At 36.5% G+C, this 21,405-nt stretch overlaps 1 protein-coding gene across 1 annotated transcript; it reads left to right on the top strand.

Annotated features, from left to right (window-relative positions):
- The first annotated feature begins 1,360 nt into the window (after window positions 1–1,360).
- On the top strand, window positions 1,361–21,007 carry DTHD1 (death domain containing 1). The gene is given in 11 exon segments (XM_054203047.1): window positions 1,361–1,635; window positions 5,373–5,403; window positions 5,405–6,240; window positions 7,535–7,865; window positions 8,536–8,715; window positions 9,538–9,782; window positions 11,051–11,215; window positions 11,819–12,108; window positions 13,406–13,650; window positions 20,069–20,126; window positions 20,718–21,007. Coding segments are annotated over 11 exon segments (2,946 nt in total).
- Window positions 21,008–21,405: the final 398 nt, after the last annotated feature.

Here is a 21,405-nt window from a genome sequence, read left to right as displayed (position 1 = left end):
ATAGTCCCATTTTAATTGCTACTTAAAGCTGCATTAATTATATTTATAATGGGCCATAAAAAGGAATGTTTAGTAGAAAAGCCACAGTACCAACAATTTGTGTAGTACCTTTCTTAAACTCCAAAATATTTTGGTGTATGGGATACTTCAGATTTAGCCCAGCACTGAACTCTGCTAATGAGGGTTTCAGGCCTGTCCTCCCCTAGCAGAGCAAGATGCAAACTAGCATTAGTAAGAAACTGTCAGTGCTGTTCCTCCACTTGTTTTCATTGCTGTCCTGGTAAAACATCTTTTCCTGAACTTCCTGGGTAAAATGGAAATCATTGCAAACGCTGAGGTATCAGTGCTCAGATTTCATCCACTGAAGACAATGAACATCACAAGGAGCCCTACCAGGCACTGGCCCTCCTCCCTTCCAGGTTGCCTGCAGGAGCACATGATTGTGAGCCCCTGCGAAAGCAGTGCTGCCCACTTTCATGGGGCTACTCCTGGGACAGTGTTTTTTCCTCATGAAGCCCATGTAGTCAATTCTTGATGCCACAGTTAAGTTTAGTGAGCTCATGTTTTCCCATAAGTTTGCTTCTCAACTTACAAAGTATCAAACAAAATTTCAATCATTAGTTATTCAAACTTTTAGCTGCTACTGCTTTTTCTTTGTTTCTTCCCCTGTTATACAAACACACCACAAAACATTGCAAGTTTCTTTCAATGTCTATTCCTAATAAATATTTTTGCTAATCACAAAACTAGATTTGTGGGCTCTTGTATTGCTGAAACCTATGAATAATTCAAACGCATCATCAAGACTGCAGAGCAGCATGGACCTGTCCCACCCATTTGATGTGTCTGAAAAACAAATGAAACACGGTTGACAGAAAATGCTGTATAGTGACCTACAGCATTTTAGGTTAGCTTGCAGTACAAACACTTCCTCGTTGCTGGTGACTATACAATTATGAATTCACAATTAAGCTTGATTTCATAGGTACTGATCATTTACAGCCACTGAAATGAGAATTGCTCAGAGCTCCTGAAATTTAAGTCACTGCTACATAACCGAGTTACATAACCTCCCTTAAAGGTGCATTGTGTACATTGGCATCTCTTGGCAATCCTTGCCCGTAGTTATAGGAGAGCCACTCCTTTCTGTCACCTAGTAACTTTTTAATAATCAACATTAACTCAGAATTTCTGAGCTAGAGTTTGATTTGTCAGTGTGTGTGGAATACGGTACTTTTTTTCAACACAGTTTAGGCTTCAAACACTAAACAGTGTAGAAGTCTGAACCAAGGACAACACCTTGTGGAAGTGTTTGAGCAGAAAAAAAATTGTAGTAGTATATTCTGAACATAAAATGGAAATGGCTGAAGGCAAGATTACACCTGCAGGCAAATCAGGCCAACTCCTGGAAAAAATGTGGCACCTGAACTTGCTAGCGAGAGATGTGCTTCTGAAAAGTGATCTGGATAATGAAGGTATAGCAGAGTATGCGCATAGAGTGATCTCTTTAACAAAAGAGCTGAGCAGATCTCTCAGCCAGCAGCTGGAGAATGTTACAGAGAGTCTTCAAGACACTTGTTCTTTGTTGAGTGCTTTCCATAACAAACACAAGGAATCGACTGCAAATCCAGGCAAGTATGGAGGGACTTACCTGTAAACAGAATGGACTGGGTATATTGGATGCTAAGTTTTGCCATGTGATGATGCTGGGGGCCTCACTTTTCATTTGTTAGTATTTCAGTATTTGATCATTCACTAGACCAAATTAATTCATATTTCAATGGTTGTATCACTGTGTTTTCAAGTCTATTATGTGAGATTCAATATGAGACTTGTAATTCTCATTATGTAAGAAAAAAAATGTTATCTAAACAGAATTGTTTCAAAGTTTCGTGTATATTCTACTTTGGTGGGTTTATCTTGACCAGACACCACATGCCCACACAACAACTTACTCCCCCTCCCTCAATGTGACAGGGGGAGAAAATAAGATGGAAATGCTAATGGGTCGATATAAAGACAGGGAAACTGCTGGCGAAGTAGGCAAAACAGACTCAACCTAGGGAAAAAATTAATTTAATTTCTTGCCAATTGAAATACAGCTGGATAGTGAGAAACAAAGGTGAAAAATTAAAACAACGCCTTTCCCCCATCCCTCCTTTTTTCCAGGCTCACCATCAGCCCTTTATTCCCAACTCCTCCCAAGGGTGGGGAATGGGGGTGGCAGTCAGTCCATAGCAGCTGCCCATTGCCACTCCTTCCCCCTCACATTTTTCCCAGATCCAGCGTGAGTCCTCCCCGCAGCCCACAGTTCCTGTCAGGAAAAATTGGGCTCTCCACGGGCTGCAGTACCTTTACAGAATATCTACCTGCTCTGGTGTGGGGTCCTCCACGGGCTGCAGAGTGGATATCTGCTCCACCATGGTCTCCCCCGGTCCGCAAGGGGATCTCCACTGCAGGCCTGGAGCACCGTCTCCCCCTCCTTCTTCTCTGGCCTTGCTGTTCCCAGGGCCGTTTCTCACACTTTTTTTTCCTCACTGTTCTCCGGTGTTCTTGCCCTTTCTTAAGTATCTTTTCACAGAGGAAGCACCAGCTTCGCTGACAGGCCCAAATCAGTCCTGCGGCGGGACTGCTGGTTGGAACTGGCTGGAAGCGGCTGTGTCCGGCCTGGAGCAGCCCCGGCCTCTCCTCACAGAGGCCACTCTGCAGCCCCCTCACTGCCAGCGCCTCACCGAGTAAACCCAATATATGTAGTTTACAGCCCTCTAGAAGTGCGAACGTAGTCAAAAAGATAACAACAAAAATAAGAAAGAGTTCTGCCATCTTAGTGTACAGGTAAACACATAGAATTTAATTTCTTGCACCGATAACAGTGTGGTTATAATAACGGTGTTATTTATTGTGAGGAGCAAATCCAGATACTTCTTTTCCTGGAAAAAAAAAAAAGAACAGCAGGATCATTTTGTCACGGTGAAACAATTCTCTTTACTCAGAAACAACATCTTAACAAACAGACATCAAAGTAGAAAGAAAACTAACATTTCTGCATTTAATAATGGTCTAACAGCATGATACATAGTCAGAGGGAAAGACTCCAGGCAGAAATCTTTAGCCCAAGTTTATGAGCCTTTGTTCTACAGGTCTATAAACTGTCCACAATAATAAAAGAATATTTTTGTAAAAAAAGGACCTGCTTCCAGGCTTCAAGATCAAGCTAACTTTGCCATATTGGCCTCATGGCCTAGGTAATTAATTTTTTTTTTCGATGTCTAAGAATTCAGTATCATTCTCCTTCCAAAAAGCTACTTTTCCTCATCTAACACTTTCCCATAAAACAGTCAGCAAAAAGGTTTGAAGAGAGTTGCGTATAAACTGCCAGTGTATTCCAAAGCTATGTTATCAAACATCAGAAAAACACAGAAAGCAAAGTGTTAGAAAAGCGATGGTGGTGGGGGGTAACACAAAAGAAGGCTTATTTCGAGGTTAGCCTTGTAACAGAATGCAAAAAGTGTCTTTTCCTGTACCACAGTTGGGTAGTGTAAAGTTACAAGGCTGTGTCTTTGCTTGGCTTTAAGCACTGCAGTGTTAGAAAAGTCACATTCACGGCATAGGAAAATGCAGTTATTTCAAATTAAGCTGTTATCTTCAAATTTGATTTTAGGGGAATTTTAAAGAGCTGTACGATTTGCTTTGAGTTTTTTTGTTTTGTTTACAAAACGCAAAATTCAGGGAGGAAACAGGTTAATTTTGGCAGCTGAAGCCAAAGTTCAAAGCTTGAACTTTGCCTTATAGTAAGACTCAGAAATGTTTTTTTACAACCTCTTATGCAAATGAGGCTGTGCAAGCTATGCTATTTCCAATCTTTTTTTTTTTACTTCTCAGCTCTGTTAAACTACTTATAAGTCCTTTATCGCTATTGTAAAAGTGCTCCTGGAGAAACAGCAGTACTTTAGAATAAACTTCTTTTTGTTCTTTGAACTACTAGTAGAAAAAATATATTAAAAATGTGTTTGTTTGGTTGTTTTTTTTCCCCAAACATAGTCAAAATCCAATAACAAGTCATTTGGGAACCGAGGAAGTATTGCAAAGGAATAATTTTTAGTCTGAGTTCAGCAAGGAAAAATCTCTAATCTGAACTGGACGCTTTGTACGTTTAAATCAGTAAGATGTAAATGCAGATAAAGGCCTAACTAGATCATGTAACACCATACATCGATGTGTGATGATATTATTACTCAATAAAATTATTTTCCTAGTTGAAAACCTTGAGATGTTGATTTACCTTATATGACATTATTGAAAAAAGTGAATGTGAGCCAGTAGTTTCCTGTAAGACTTGTGTCAGCCCTTTCTATTTTCCTTCCTTTGCGTGTCTTTGTCCATTATAAGCAAAAAGCACACCATACTGTGTTTCATTCTGTAAATTTTCTCATTTGTGTTGACTTTCACTGAGTTTAATCTGCAAAACAAAGCAGGATCTCATGCAGCAAACAGAAATAAGCAAGAAATTTTCAGAGAGGTTTGCAATATGCCTAAGTGGTGAAGACACAGTTCCAGTTATAGAGATTGACAGCATTAGGTGAGGAGAGAGCTGAAAGTAATACACCTGAAATCCTTGGAGAGAATATCTGGAAGGATTTCTAAGAAAAGGTGTAAGATAACAAAAATGTCATAAATTAAAGGATCACAAAACAAATACACCAAAGATAAAAATCTTACATGAACGGCACCTAGTGATTGTGTGCTTTTTGTGCATCTTTCTTCACCAAGTGTTTTTAGTTAAAAGCAAGATTATCCTCCACCATTCCTATAACCGGATGCTACAAACTGTTGAAATTCAGTATTGTATACGTGCTGGTGTTTTTGTGTTATCCTCTCTTCTCCATAGCAAAAATTCAAAGCTGCTAAACATGTTTAATATGGAGCCTATGTATAACAACTTTATTAGAGACCCGTGCATTAGAATCTTGCAGGATTCAATTTTAGGAAATCTATATAATTAATGTTTAGTTGTAAAGCTCTTCCCAAATTAATTTGACTATTATTTACCAATTCCATCCTTTAGATTGATTGTCATTAAGAATTTAGCTAATTAGATTAATTGTCATTAAGAATTTAGCTAACACTAGAAAGGTGTTCATTAGAGGTGCCACAGTAGTACTTTGACAAATACACAGTTGTACTTGGACAAGTACACAAATGTACTTGTCCGTATTCAATTCTTCAGAAATTCACTCAAATTGAATAGCAATAAATGCAAAAATATTAAATGGAAGCCAAAAAATACATTGTACTTCATGTATTGAATGTCACTATGGAATTAGGTGGAATTCATTAGGTATGTGTATAATAGTTTTCAAATTTTTTGCTAGATTTCATAGCAAAATTTGATTGATTACCTATTTTTTTTTCCTCAGAGTACGATGGAATTACTGATTGTCTGCAGAAAGTGAAGGATTATTTGATAAACACAGTCTCACACCTTCAAGACGCAGAAAATAAACTTTATGCTGCTAGCTGCAGACAAGATGACGACGATTCTCAGATCCAGACTGCTCAAAATGCTTCTAGAGAAACAGATGTGTTTCTGAACATTTATTCTGAAGGAGAAGCAACTGAGTCTGTGCAAGCATCTTCTAGTCCCACTCAGCAATCCCAAAGAAATCCTTCCCTGAACAAGGCAGAAAGTCAGAATGTTAATCAAATCCAGCCAAGTGAAACTAAAACTGTGGAAAAAGACATTGTTGCATCATTAGCTGAAAATTTAGCTGCTCGAGAACAGGACATTAGCAGAGAACCTCCAATAAAAAAGGAAGATGGTGAACAGAGACTACTAATGAACTCTGTTACAGAGAAAAAAGATTGCAATGGAAAAGATAAACTTCATGGACCTAGCTCTGTTACTGGAAAGTCTCCAGAACTGGCTTTTCAACATGCTCTTATGAGCAGTGGGGAAGACATTTTATCTGGGACATTGAAAGACATTTATGACGAAACTGTCATGAATCTTTTTGAACAGGAAAAAAAGGCAGTAGTCGAATCTTCAAAAGGGGTAGAAAGTGAAGAACATAGACTGACAGAGCAAATGAAAGGCAGTAAAACGGAAACAAATCATGAGATTTGTAGGAATGACCTGATTACCTTCACTTCCTCAGTACAAACATGTGATCTTACTGCTATGAATCCTTCTATGAATGATTCAGAAGAAGTACAAAAATCTAGGCGCTGGATGTACAAAGAGTAAGCACATATCCTTTTTAGGAACAGATATACATAAATATTGCTTATTAGCACACATACAAACATCTGTGGGCCCAGAAACTCAATATGTTGCTTTATTGAACAGCTACTGGTTGTGCACGTAATAGCAGTTTACAACTTAAGCATGCACAATGAAGATCTTCCGTTTGGTCTAAAGTAAACTCTTAACTTTCTGTTTGATTGCATATTTTTTTTTATGCCAGAGGGGGACTGAGTCACAGCCAGTAAAGTCAATAATTCCCAAATTGTTGGAAACCAGTAGGAAAGGACCCCAAATAATCAGTTTTATAATAATTTGTAAGCTGTTCTGAAAAAACCTAAACTTAAAAATTTTCATGATTTTCCCATCTATTCATAAAGATATATTTTTATAAATTATCTGCTTATGCTACAATGCAGCACATCATCATAGTAAAGTACTAATTAAAAATAAAAGACACCACTCCACCCAAAATATAAATGTCCTGGTTTGAGGTAAAACAGAACTTATTTTCTGATTTGTAATTTTACTTTTTAGCTGGGCCTCTTCTAACTGACTAAAGCCTGAAATTAACAGCATATTGTTCAGAAACTGTTCACTCTCAGAGTGATAAGACCTGATTATACCAGGGAACGGTATGCACAGAGGCTCTTGCTTATACTTATTGCTATAACAACCAAGGTCAGGTAACTTCGCTGCTTGCCCCGTTAGAGGGTCGGAAGCGGAGAAGCGTAGAGGGGTCCCACCTGCAGGGAGGAGCAGACGGGACAGGTGACCCAAAACTGACCAACAGGGTATTCCATGCCATCTGCATCATGCTCAGTATAAAAGCTGAGGGATCAAAGGGGCAAGGCTGCTCTGGCTCTCTCTTTCTTCAATGGCCGACATCTGAGGAGGACCCTGTCTGTTTGTCTGCCTTTGATCCCAATTCGAGTATTCCTGACTCTAGTTCCGGAATTCAGCTCCTGTCCATCGCTGACTGCAGTCTGGGACTTTCCCTGTGTCTGCTGGTGACGCGATCGTCATCCTGGGAGCTGGATATGGTTTTGTATATATTGTATACTTTTTTTTTCTCCTTTAATTTTTATTATTCTATTATTATTTACTATTTTCTTATTTATTATTATTTTCATTAAAGTAGTTTAGTTCTTTTTCTAAACTTATAAATCTCCTTATCTCTTCCTCTCCTCTCTGAGGAGAGAGGAGGGGGGAGGGTCATCTGTCGTTCTGATTGGCCAATCCGGCCAAAACCACGACAATAAAGAATAACATTTTCTATTCTTTTTGCTCCAGATTCCTAGTGGAAGAGAGTGGTAAGAATGAACGTACAGTAGCTTGTTTTATTAAAGCCCCTGCCACTGCTCTGGAGAATCTGAAGTGCAAGATAGCCAATGACACTAGTTCCTTGGTGGTGGATGATTCTGAGGAGCTCATCAGCAACGTCATCAGTATTGAATGCTCTGATTATGAGAAAGCAATCCCTTTCCCTATCAACATTGCAATCCCATTTACTTCATGCTTCAGAGGAAATTATCGGGAGATTATGGTGAAGGTGACTGATGTGAACTTTCAATCAAAATACTTAACTCCTATTTCTTTGGAGGGATACCAAGGAAACCATAAGGTTAGTAACCTCTCATCTAAGCATTGTAGAGGCTTAACTCCAGTTAAGCCTCTGTGGAATTATACTAGTAAAGACGTCCTTATTAATCTGTATTGCCCACTATGTGGGGTTAAATTGAACTTTTCTTCCTACTTTTTCAAGAACTAATTCTATTTGAAACGTAGTATTTAACAGAGTCCCTTTTTTTACTCATAATGTTAACGCAAGTGCTTGATCCCAATATACTAATGGTTGAGTAATGGTTCGTGACTTTTGTAAATAAGTGTAATACGTTACATTTTTTGATAAAAGTAAAAACTTAAGGGGAATTATTTGGTATTCAGATCACAGAGAAGTAACACAATTCTACGTGTATGACTCCAAACTGCATCTCAAAGAAACACAGGATAGTTTCTTTTTTAACTACAGAAGAGTTTCATTGGGACAGATTCATCAACCAGTTTACAAGCTTATTTCATTTCACCCCAATCATACACTGTAATATGAACGACAGCACATGAGGACTAGAGCTCACCAGATAACTGGGCATCCAGGTGGCAATAATATTTAATTTATTTTCATTTCACACCTTACTCTATAAATAATGTTGCCTTCTCAAAATGCTAATGTGCTGCAGAACACAGAGTCCTTTGCTTCCCATGTGCTCTAACCCCACATTCTCTTTACGCAGGAAAACTTTGCAGAAGTGAAAATTTATCAGCTGGGTGTTTTTTCTGTGGTGTCACGCTTAAAGAAAGAAACATTTACTGTTCCAAATATAGGACTCTTACAAAAGCTGAGCGTGGATTCTAGAATCTCTTTCTATTACCCTCCAGAAACATTCAGTTCTCCAGCACCCATGCAATTAAAGGTGAGCTTGAAATACATAATACTCGTCCCGTAAGTCTGTTAGCTGATCCGTTCTGAAGCAAGGATGCCAATCACGTTAAAGGGCAACCTGTTCCATTATTAGAAAAAGTGAAAAGTGGTTGCAGCTCCACATCCTGTATACACAGCAAATGGTTTCCTGCCAATTTTGTTAAAGCCACATAATATCGTCAGTAGTCAATGATATCTGTAGCAAAAAGGAAGAACCATCTACTTTGTCTAATATACTTCAGAAAATATTGGTGTTTTCAACAATGACATAAGCATCAACTCCAAATCTCAACTGCTTGGCACAGCATTTAAGTTAATGGAACAATTTTTCTCATCTGACCTTCATCATTTGTACCAGGCAGTGCAACAGAAGGGTTTGTCACCTCTTCTGAGAATAATCTTAAAATTTGCATCAGTTATAATGTGTTTCTCCCTTCCCCCATAAAAACATTGATTCGGAAGTACAAAGCAGATAAAATTATCAGTGAAAAAAATACAGATTTGAAAAATCTTAGAAAACTATCAAACTCTGAGGGAGCTCAGGTGTTTCAAAACTTTAACTCAAAGCAGGAACAAAACAATCAAAATATTTTAGTCCGTAAAGGCTCCAGTTTTTGATGACTCTCAAGCATTTGGTTGTGCATTGTATAAAGTGCTGATATGTTGTTAGAGTTGTTCCTGGTTATAGAGAGGAGCCTAAAGCTTCTGTAATGTAATCCAATTCCAAAAGATAAACCTGTTTTTAAAAAGCCAGGAATGTCAGAGAAGATTTATTCATTTGCAAATTAATTGTACAATTGCTTTCCATATTCAGGTTCAGCCAATTGAACCATCATTGGTTTCCACCTTGAAAGCAAGACATGATATGTACCACTCGGTGGTATCTACTAGTGCACTGGTTTATGTCCAGCATCCTTCAGCCCAACCATTTAACAGCGCAGTCACTATTACTCTACCCTGTCCTCCAAACCCAGAAAAAAAAAGGCAAGGAGATGAGACAGAACATGCAAGAGCCATTACTGCTACAGTAAAGAGGGTTGCTATGGCATACCATTCTCGGTAAGAACAACTTCACTACAAATTCAGCATTTTCAAAACATGAAAATGAATTATTTTTAACAGTTGCTGATTAATATTTTTTTTTGTATTAAAAATGTATTAGTTCTTTAATACACTCTGCTATACTTAGAAACACTGTTAGAAACACTAGAGCAAATCCCCACAATTCTCATGCTATAGCTTCACCATGAAAATTCGTATAGCATTTGATGTATAATCTTTAGGTATGCTGACCACGGCTAACCACTGTATTTCTAACAGGAGTCAGGATGAAAAGTGAGTGAGTTTTTTTTCAGCAAGAAATGTTCAGCCATTTTCACCAAAGCCAAACATTGAACATAGAGAATAACTATGTCTCAAAGCTGCTGTGTTCATTATTTTACCAGTTGGTGGTTTGGCTACCCTGGCCTTTGAATTTTCTGATCTCTACTTCTACACATTCCAATGGCTGTCTGAGTCAAAAGTTATGACACAACAGTTGGGAGTAGGTCAATTTTGTGGTAACTGCTGCACTTGGTAAAGGCCCATATTTTTCCAAAGCACTCACTACAAAATTCCTAAAACTTAGACTTTTTGGAATGTCTTAAAAAATCATTAAAATGTGGGGACTCATAAAAAAAATCTCTAAATTTCAATAAATTTTCAGTTCAATAAAATTTATCCATCATGCAAAAAGGATATGGATAAAACTTTTGGGTGAAAAAAAGGCCAAAGCTGATCTCATCTATTTTGACAGTCAGCAAAATAGATGTTGTTTTTACCATCCCATGCAGGAAAAAAATAAATCTGAACTTACCATTCGATAGTTGTCCTTTCCGTTCTGCTACCATGGGCAACTCCAGATTCAGAAAGGCTTACTGGGTTTTCTTGATAGGGACTAAGTTGGGACAACAGTCAGCTTTGAAGTACTTCTACTTTACATCGTTAAAGGGTTAGCTTATTCCTACTGTACTAAACATTACCTTTTTCAAAATTCATTTATATACCAGGATTATGATTATCTTGAAAAGAAGAAAGGCACAATGGAGAAGGCAGACAATGTTCTAGCTTTCCATTTCTGAAAAACTTCTCAGATCATGTTTTAAAGAGCTTACACTCACGTTGGTCTTTTAACAATTATATCACTTATGTACTCTAGAGTACAGTTCCAGATGTAAATTTTCAGCAAGGTGGGAAAAACACAGGTAGTCATCAAGGAAAGCAGAAGGAAAAGTAGAGCTACAGGATCTATTTTTCATTATATTTTTTCCTATAATTTGACTTTCCAGGGCTGTGAGTGCATCTGTGAGAAAAAATGGGGAGAATCTCAGTGATACTTTGAAATTATTAGGTCACAGAAACAAAGCAGAGGGGTGGAAGGTGTTCGATGATGTTATTATCCAGAATGCACGGAATGGGCTTGTATCATTTGAACTAAATGAGCATTTAGAAAGGTAATGTATGAATAATTTAATAAAATTTTATTTACTAAAATATTTACTTCCAAGTAATTGAAATTAGTAGAGTTAAGAAATCATCCACTATTAATAATTAACTTTCCAGCATCTCTTTATTCCACTTTGCAGTATAAGATCATTTAGATTTGTTGCTTGTAATTACAGAAAATACAAATATGCTTAAATATTTTTTCATCTGCAGACTGTGCACAATGTAATATATACAAAATTTGAAACAGGAAATGCAGATATTAATCTTAATATGAAAATGTGATTTAGGTCTCTAACTACAAAACCATAACATTTTTTGGAATTTCTTACTAGGAAATATTATCTTACTCTCATCTAAAATTTGTATGTATTTGAATTCATAGATACAGAGTCAATATACTCCACACTACAGAAGCAGGCAAATTTCTACCCTTTCATATGTTGGAAACAAGAATGAAAAGGAGGTAGCAAAAGATCCATTGGAGACTGAGCCCTGTATTATTTTGAGTAATAAATTGTTAGCAGTTGATAAAATGATTTAAGATAGAATTCTTTATTTTCTTGTTTGTTTTTTTTTTTCTGCCTTTTTTTTTTTTTTTTTAAATACAGCTTTGTGGTCATTCGCCTTTCGTTCCTCTTGGAAAACACGTATCTTCTCCTCTTTGCTCAAGCTCTGGAAGAAGCTGTTTATAGCACAATGGCTAATGTGATACTGTACCGGAAAAGAGAAAACCCATATAAAATAGTAGTTTTGTTATCTGCATCCAAAGAATTGACCTGGGAACTTCAAAAGCTCCATGAGGAGGGCTACTTTGGTCCCCCAGAACCTACGCAGCAGTTCCCATTAAGAGAAGGAGAGCAGATTCATTTTAGATTTAGAGGCAATATTTTTGCTTCAGGTAAGGTAATTAATTCATGCATCTGGATGAACAGTACCAATCACCTCAGGTGTTCAGAAATACTGTTGGTGAACATTAGTAGATTGGGGTTAGTCACAGCGCATGTAGTTATTTCAGTGTTTTATTTCTTGGAAATGATAGCTGCATGAACTACATAGGACACTGTTGTGACTGTAAAATAAAAGGTACTAGCTGAACAAAATCCCCAGCAACCTGCTTAGATGACCCTGCTTTGAGGAGGGAGGTTGGACAAGATGATCTTCAGAGATCTCTTCCAACCTCTGCTGTGCTGTCAAAACTGGTCCCCCAGAAGCAGCTAGTATTTTATCTTTTATTTCAAAAGGGCAAGATTCCATCAATGGCTTTTTAATATAAAGAACATTTGATAGGAGTGAAACAGATTCCAAACAAAAAGAAACAGGCTGCTATTTTATGTGTGTAAAGTCACTTAAAGTAGGCAAGATTAAACACTGAAATGCAGGGCAAAATGTTGCTTTTTGTGAGTAGCACTATGAATTGAGGTGATGAGAGAGAGTTGTTATGCTGTTTCCATTAGCAGCCTCAAAAATTCCATGCACTAGCTGCCACCATTCAGAGATGTGCTTAAAGGGACAAGACATAAGAAACCTCAGAAAAATTTTCACACAAAATTACATATTATCTCTTTGGTCAGTTTTGGAAAGAACATATAAATATATATTTGGCTCTCTGAACATTTTGTACATAAACTCTCCCATTGAAATCTCTGTTTACCCTAAAGGAAGGATTGTTCTTCAAAAAGGGAAGTCTGCAGCCCCCAGGGAATGCCTGCCTGTCTCTGCAAAGGACAGTGTTATAGACATATCAATTAAAATGGAATTACAAATCCTAAAAATGCACCTACCTCCCTAACTCCATTCATTTTGGTGTTACAGATAGAGAAATATCCACCTAAACAACTAGAAAGCATATAATTTGCATTCCATTCACAAAACCATTTTATTTTTATTTCTATGTTATGTATTTTATCCTGTTCCATGTTCCTTACTTTTCAACTTGTAGCACAGCCTTCACCACTTACTCCTTATGCCAACAATTCAAGGGCTAAGACAGATAACTATGAAGACATTTCAATTACTGAAGCACGCTGGCAGGAACATTTGAACCTCAGATGTTCAATAAAAAGTAACAAATATGATATAGAACAACCAAATGTTATATGATTAGCTCTGACTCACCCTAATGAATTCTTTTAGATGCCACACCTCTAAATACAATGTAAAAAAAATTATTATTTTTTTTTTTGTATGGGCTGCAGAGAACGGAAAAGATTTTAGAAAAGTCTACAGGCTGATTTTTCATTCACAAAGAAAACCCAGGCTGGAGCTCCAAACTAAAGTAGTGGATGAATTTGGCAACCACAGTTCACCTCATTACAAAGGAACAGCGGTGTTTTATAAAATTACCAGAGAGATGATAACCAAGAAATGGGAACAACCCTTGCCATATGGTGAATATGAACACCAGTCTCCACTGTGTAAATTAGCACTAACATTACCAAAGGTGGGTTTCTCACTTCATAATGTTAGAGATCTTTCCTTTTTTCCCTTACCACATATTTGTTAGGCAAAAGGATCTTGGTATGACTTTTGCTTTACAGATACACACAGGAGTCACTGATGGAGAAGTTCTGATCCATCAGCAATATACAAACACCCTCAGAGTTTCTCTTAGCAGGTGGGAGGGACCCTCATCCAAGCATGAGCTTGGGAAAAATTGTTTAGCAGAAGTTTTTCACCCATTTGCTCTCCCCAAACGGTATGGCCCTGAGAAAGCATTAGTTAAGTTTCAGTTATATACTTCTTGCATCCTTGTCTTGGGAGTGCAGAATTGCAAACTGTAGGAGCATTAAACAGTTCATGTAACCTATCTTTCTGCTATCACCTGATTCTCATATTATGCCTGATTAGCCTCTGCAATACAGACATGTGGGCAATTATCTCTGGTGAAAGCTTTTGCTACATAAATTAATCTTTAATATACCTACAGTGAAATCTTATTGTAATCTTTTCAAAGAGCCTAGATATCAGCACCCTATATTGTACAAAATGCTGCCACTAGACTACTGCTATCAAATTTGCATACATTTAAATATCAAAATATGTACAGTAACACTTGGTCTAAATCTCTGGTGACAAGCAGTAGCAGTAACATCTCCCTCTTCTTGAATGTAATTCACTCTTCCTTAAGCTATCACCTGCAAATGTATCTTTTATTTCATAAGCATAGCTCTTGATTTCTCTCATCTCCATTCTCCCAAGTATAAATTAAGAACAGTTAGCTGCAGAAGATTTTAAGAGATATCTTTCAGTGACCAACTCCATAAAAAATATAAGTTTTATTTTGAGAACCACATGCTTTCAAGCACTTTGCTTTTCCATAAGGCTAGCATTCCATGTGCATTATTCACAGAGAGGGAAATACAAACTCTTGAGGTTCAGTGGGATGATTAAAATAAATAAATAAATAAATCTGTGGCACACCCTAGGCATCAGTTAGTTTTCTTCCATCCATCTGTCTAGCTTCCATCCTGTTGTTACACTTTATTTACTCTTACTGCGTAATAAGAATAAGATTTAAAGGATTGAACTGCATTTGTATTAAACCCCAAAGGTAATGATCAAATGTCTTAGATTTGGGTTGGCATCTATGGTCTACTCCTATACATATTAGTCCCTAAGCGTTCTATTCAGAGTTTTCAAAACAAGTATTTCTGACTACCCCTTTTCTCCTACTAAATTTAAGGCCGTGTTTCCTCTTTCCCAATCTGGTTGAGACCTTGAAGTCTGGTCGGTCTGCGTAAGTGTGTGACAATATATAATATATGTGGGTACACAGTAGCACCCAGGCAACCTACTCATTTAAATGGAAAAAAAAACCCAGAGGACTGTATAAAATGATCATTGTTGGTAAATTAGAAATGAAGTCAAAGCTCAGGAATGGTGACAGCTTCTGGGAACAGTTTCTCTACATCTCTGAGTAGTGGCTCTACTTTCAACTGAAAAGTTCAAGCACAGAGGACCCAAGTTCGATGCATAAAAAGTCTGCTTACAGAGAAAAGGTTATTATATATTTCAGAAAATCAATGTTGCAGCACCTTGCAAATAATTTTTCTTTTGCTTCTTGTAAATATATTTAAAGAGGTGCACTTCAAAAGAGTTAGAATCTTCATTAAATGTATTAAATTTTGAAGAATTATAAAACATCAATGAATTTATTTGACTTTAGTGAATAATTAGTAAATGAAATACAATATACCTTACTATTGGTATATAAATACACAAGGCAAATGGGAATTTCACCAACACCACTGGCTAGTGATATGTAACATTCATTAATACAGTTATATTGTTGTGTACTCTTTTGCTCTTCATACCTTCTTCCAGCCAAGTAAATCTTGAATTCCATAGTGAATAGACTCACAGAAATTTTAAGAATAAAAAATATTCTCTTTTGGCTGGTTTGCTGCCTGAAAGATTGGAAAAAAAAGAGTAGGGAAAAGTGGTTCATTTTCTTAAGGGAAGATGATTAGTAGTAAAGTTCCACCCAGATCCATGATAACATATTCAGGAGAACTTTTCAATAATTAAGTGAAAAGTCTGATGACAGTACAAAATATTCAGAGTACTAAAGTTGTCTGTGAAAAATCACAGCATATTATGATAGTGAGCAGCTAGAAAATAAACCAGATAATTTAGATGTCAATAAGTGTTTTGTTGGGGTGGAAGTACATACCTAATTTTATACTGCTAGACTCTAAATTACCTATTACCACTCAAAACCCAAAAAAGTCTTTGGTCATTTTGCTCTCTGAAAACTTCCAGAGCAATATATAATATATATTCAGCAGCAAATAAAAGGTAAGCAGAATGTTCTAAATTATTAGAACAACAAAGCTGAGAACAAGATTATGCCATATATCTATGAGGCATCCACATCATGACTGTACTCTGCAATTCTGGTCACAGAACTCAGAAAAAGGATTTGGAAGAAGAGGAAAGAAAGAAGGTGATCAGAAACATGGAGTGGTTCTAGGTAGAGAGACAATACATTGACGACAACACTTCAGGCAGTTTCAACAGAAGTTGAAATATTGTATAAACTTATGAATATTATGGAGGAACTGAAAAAGGAATTATTATATCCCCTTTCACAGGATATAAGAACAATGATATTGGTAAGTGGCAGGTGTGACCAGCAATATAAAAGAACATACTTTTTACATACAGAAGGTGAAATGAACTCATTTTCACAGAGTATTTGCAGCAGTTAAAAATGTGTTTGAGTTCAAAAAGGAATAGATTGGAAGAGAGACAGAACCATATATTAAACATAATGATCCAGATGCAATTAAATGCCAGAGCAATGAAAAGGAAATTCTACTTACTTACCATATCTTATTATATGTTTTTAAATTATTAACAGTGATGAAAACACTGACAGTAAAAATTAACATAAGAACCTGTATCATCTTTTATCCTGTTTTTACTATCCATGATCTGATCAACCTATTTGAATCAGATATATCTTCACATTTACATGGGCTTTCTAATGAATAAAAGAAATAGAAGGAAATAGCTAAAATTGGTTGAGAAAACAGTTAGGGAGAAATATAATGTACTAATTATACAAACAACTACACCAGCCATCTGTCAAATGCAATTGCTATTTACCATTTCATTAAAATACAAGTCTTGTGTTAATTCTCATATGATATGAACCAAGACTGGCACTGTCTGTAATTAGTCTTATGCTGATGCTCTAAATATATATTGCCAAAGCAGCTAGAACTACCTGACAACATTTGTGCACAGGGACATACACTTAAGCAATGATCCTTCAGTTTTGCTGGTTTCTATCACATGCATGCCACTACAGTACAGCAGTTATGCTGCCCCAAATCTCTTAAGGATATCAAAACATAATGCTCTGTGTACATATCTGACCTATCGATAATGGTGGGTTGTTTATAGTATTGCTCACACTAACACAGCTGCTTTCAGAATTCCAGTTGTCACAGTAAGGCTCTCAAGTCTTAATTGTGAACTAGTTCACTCTAAATTGTGGTGTTGTTGATGGACTTCTCACTTGCTCCCAGTATGCTAGGGGAGGCTTTCATGGGTTGGGAATAAAATCCCCAAAATAGCAGTAAATGCAAGGCAAGAACAGCAAAGTTTATTTATACTTCTACTACTTTGTTGAGTTAATAAATGTCTTATGTTTAGTTTAACCATGTTAACACATTATATGAGATCACAAACACTCAGTGTTGCCAGTAACAATAGAAATCTTCTCAGCAAAATGAAATAAAGTTTTGGCTTTTTCTTTTTTTTTGGCAGCTTGTAAAGTTAGAACCATCCACAATGCCTGGTTTCAGTTGTGACAAAGACAGATGGAATCTTTTTAAGGCAAACATTCTGACTACATTTGCACTCATTTCTGTAAAATTTCCACCTAATTTCTCTTGAATTGTGGAGAGAAGAGAGTAACTATATAGACTATAAGCCATTTTTGTATGTATGTGCCCACATTATCCACACTTCTACAAATATATTTCTGACGGTGGTCAAAGCAGTGGTTGTTTCCTTTGTATGCAACCATTCACATCAGTTTTTAGTTTAAGCATGCTACAGTTGTAGCATGTTTACTTCTGAGTAAGCTGATCTTCACTAACAATTCCTATTTATGCAGCTTTCATTTCCTCAGCATTAGAAAACACTGGTTGGTCAAACCTGTTATTTTCAACACAAGTTAAACATACTGGATTAAGTTCTGATGTCAAGTATGTGTGTGCATATCAGTAATATTTCTTCTGATTTCAAAGCAGTTGTATTTATGTGAAACTGGGCTAAAGAATTTAAAAGGTTAATTTCTCCTTTTCTGCCTGTCCTGTTTGATATGCTGCTAGAGTCTGGTCATGTCTGAGAGGTCTATTTGACAGAGCACTTCAGTATTACTGGCTGAAATCAGAATGCTTTGCAAAAAGAGATTGTTGTAATACATACAATCATTATCAAATTACTATTCTGCTGAAGTTTTAAGTCTAATGACTGTATAACAGCAAAATAGCATGTGATCCTCTGCTTCAGAAAGGCAGTTGCTTAGCTAATTGAAGGGTCTTCCAGACTAGAAAACTGCTTTGACCGCTAAAAGTATTTTCCTTACGCTGTCAACCAGCACAGTGGGACCACATGCCAGTGCAGTTGAACCGTGGGTGAATTTAGCGCTTCACCACAGATACTTAATATTTAAAGGCAGATTTAATGTTTTAGATCTAATGCATTGTATATTATTACACTATTTCTAGACAATACTCATTTTCAATTCTTATAATTTTTACTACTATTTTAACATTAAGTAGCATAAAGTGGTTCAGATTAAAGTCAATGCATGGGTAATTGAGTTCATCTACAATAACTTTGAAAATCTCATACAGACCTTTGAGGTGCTAAATTCTCATTAATGAATGAAAATAAGTTTAAATATAAATGCATAATTAAACGAAGGCAAAGAAAGCTGTCTTGGAAGAAAAACAATGCCCCCTTCTGGAAGAGCTTTATATTCTCTTTATTTTGAGGGCTTTTTTTAGCTGTGTTATGCCGTCTTCACACTGGGACACGTGCAGTGACAGAATTGCTGTAGAAGCAGGCAAGAGAGGCAGATTCAGATCTCAAGAGGAGAACAGTACAGGAAGCTTTTGCGCTGCCAAGCAGTGCATACCGTCTGCATCCTGTGGACGCTGAAAGCCCCTACCAAGATGACTGAGTACAGGCCTGATGAAAAGTTGTTTAATTCACAGGTGAATAGGTAACCGTTATGATTATATTGACCTTTTGGATATGTAGCTCAGTACATATGAAACACTCCAAATATTGAACAATATGTAAAAGTCTGTATTACAAAAGTATTTAAGATAAGCTCAGCAAGACTCTGGCTCAGTATGCCTAGCAGGAGAAGGAGAGTAATTTACCCAGTCAGAATTTCATGCTCTTAATTCACAAATGGAAAAAAGAAGCTCAGTGAATAAACCTGGAGCAAGTCTCACATGGAAAGCTGTGCATAAACAGCCAGGTAATACAACTGAATGTGTGTGATGAAAGTAACACAGGCACCAAAAGACGACATTAAAATTACAGCTTTTAACAAAAAATAGAGCTGAACTTCACTTAATACAAATTAATCTCTTGTGCTCAGTGCTTATGTAATTTCTTGTTCTATATGGAGTAGGAAACAACAGTAAAGCCCACAAGACTTTCTTCTTTCTCAGTCATAGGGAAAAAGGACAAAGTATTTTTTCTTTCTTCCCTGTGTTCAGAGGAAAAAATAGGAAGAACTCTGTGCTTTCTTATGGAACTTGTATTTTCAATTATGATGATTTTTAGTGATTTCTAATTAAAAGTTGAACTATGCAAAATGAATAACTACAGCTACAAATATAGTATGATTTCTAGACCTAACAACAGATACTGCATACCTAGAAACTGTCATTTTCCTTGAAACAGAATGGTATGCACACAGTTGTAATAAGAAAGCAGAGACAGCAAGGCAAAGTTAATGCAGTGTTCAAAATTAGAATTCATTTCACGTACCATGTTCCATACAGATTTTCCATACACCCAGTTTCTGTACACCAGTCATGACATAATGCTACTGATCAAACATTTGTAAAATTGCATCGCTTATAAAATTTTTAATAAGATGCAATAAACATCCATTTGATGTAAACATAGTTTAATTTTAGTGGCTGTATACTGATTTATACCTGCCGATGGTGTTAACTGGTTTTCAATAATGACACAAATCCTCTATGTAGTTAGAACCTATCTTAAATGCTGATTTACTGCAATCCACTTCCACATCCTACACCTCATCCCTTACTCATTTAGTCATTTCTCTTTCCTCAACATATTACCTTTGATAGCATGAAAAGCTGATCAAGCGTCCACAAAGCACAAAAAGAATTTCTTCTGATTCATCAGGTAAGAGCACATACTTAATATATTGATATCAATATAAATAATAGTGTTATTTGTTGTTTTTTTAAAAGCCAAGATTTGTTTCAGCTGTAATTGATGTTTTAAAATGCTGTATTCAGGAACCAAAATAGTTAATGTATTAAAAGATATTCGAAGGGGAAAAAAAAAAAAAGGCCATCTGTTTACCAGACAATGCAAAAGCTCTTCTAAAATAATGTTGTGGGAGGGTGCTTGAACAGCATGTAATTTTCTATATAAGGAGCTTCAGTTTGTACAGGAAAGCTCCAGTATAACTGATGTTATAGGAAATGCCCAAACCCTTTTATTTTATTGCTAGCTTTCTCCATACAGTTCCAAAAGTTATAGATTATTGCTGAATCTGCTCTTGACTAAATTCACTCATGTCACAGTGGAGTTATCAAAAATTGCATTAGAAATAAGCAATGATGATGTTTCCATTAAAGTAAAAAACAATCAATTTTTAGTTGGGGAGTTCACCCACTGAGCCTCCAACTTTAGAAAACTTTTCCAAAGAAAGAAATATTTACATAGCAGAAGAATAATGCCCTTCATTTACTAATTTTTGTCCTTCAGAGGCCCTATGGGATAACTTGCTATATTGGCTTGCAGAAGAGCTTGCAGAAGATAATACATCATTGCTTGCTTTATGCTTACCTGTTCGGCGGAGCATACTTCAGCTTGTTAGGCTGAAGTGCCCTGATAATTTAACACACCAGATCTATGAGCTGCTTTGCTGCTGGAAAAAGACCCTTCCAAGGTCGGCTGATAAACAGCGGCTCCTGTCTCGCTATTTGCGGAAGAGTGGCAGAAGTGATCTTTCAGAAGAACTTCGTTTTAAGTGGCAAAATAAAGTGTTCACTTGACAAAATCACTGGCAACTAACAGCCCCATTTTTCTTCTTTCTTGTTGAAAGGTGTGAATATTTCCGAGATATCTTTGGATGAACAAGTGACAGGGATACTAGTCAGGGACCAGACTGCTTATTTATTTGTTACTTTGCAACCTCTTTACTAAAGCAAAGTATAATAGCAACGTCCTTGCTTGCTAAAATTGAACGTTTATGCTGTGGAAAAGTGAGATATTGAAAATAAACGTATGAAGGATTATAGGCTGGTCTGCATATGTTTCTAAGTAATTCAATTGTTTGCACATACCATACTAAGTTGACATAGAATCATACTTCTATATGCTTTAAACACTAGGAATTATTCACTATACTTTATCAAAATCTTATGAATCATTCCATGATATATGAATGATA

The sequence above is a fragment of the Rissa tridactyla genome, chromosome 5 (genome assembly GCF_028500815.1).
Source record: "Rissa tridactyla isolate bRisTri1 chromosome 5, bRisTri1.patW.cur.20221130, whole genome shotgun sequence".
Lineage (NCBI taxonomy): Eukaryota > Metazoa > Chordata > Aves > Charadriiformes > Laridae > Rissa > Rissa tridactyla.
The sequence above is the reverse complement of the archived record's forward strand: the minus strand, read 5'-3'. Positions and strand labels throughout refer to the sequence as shown.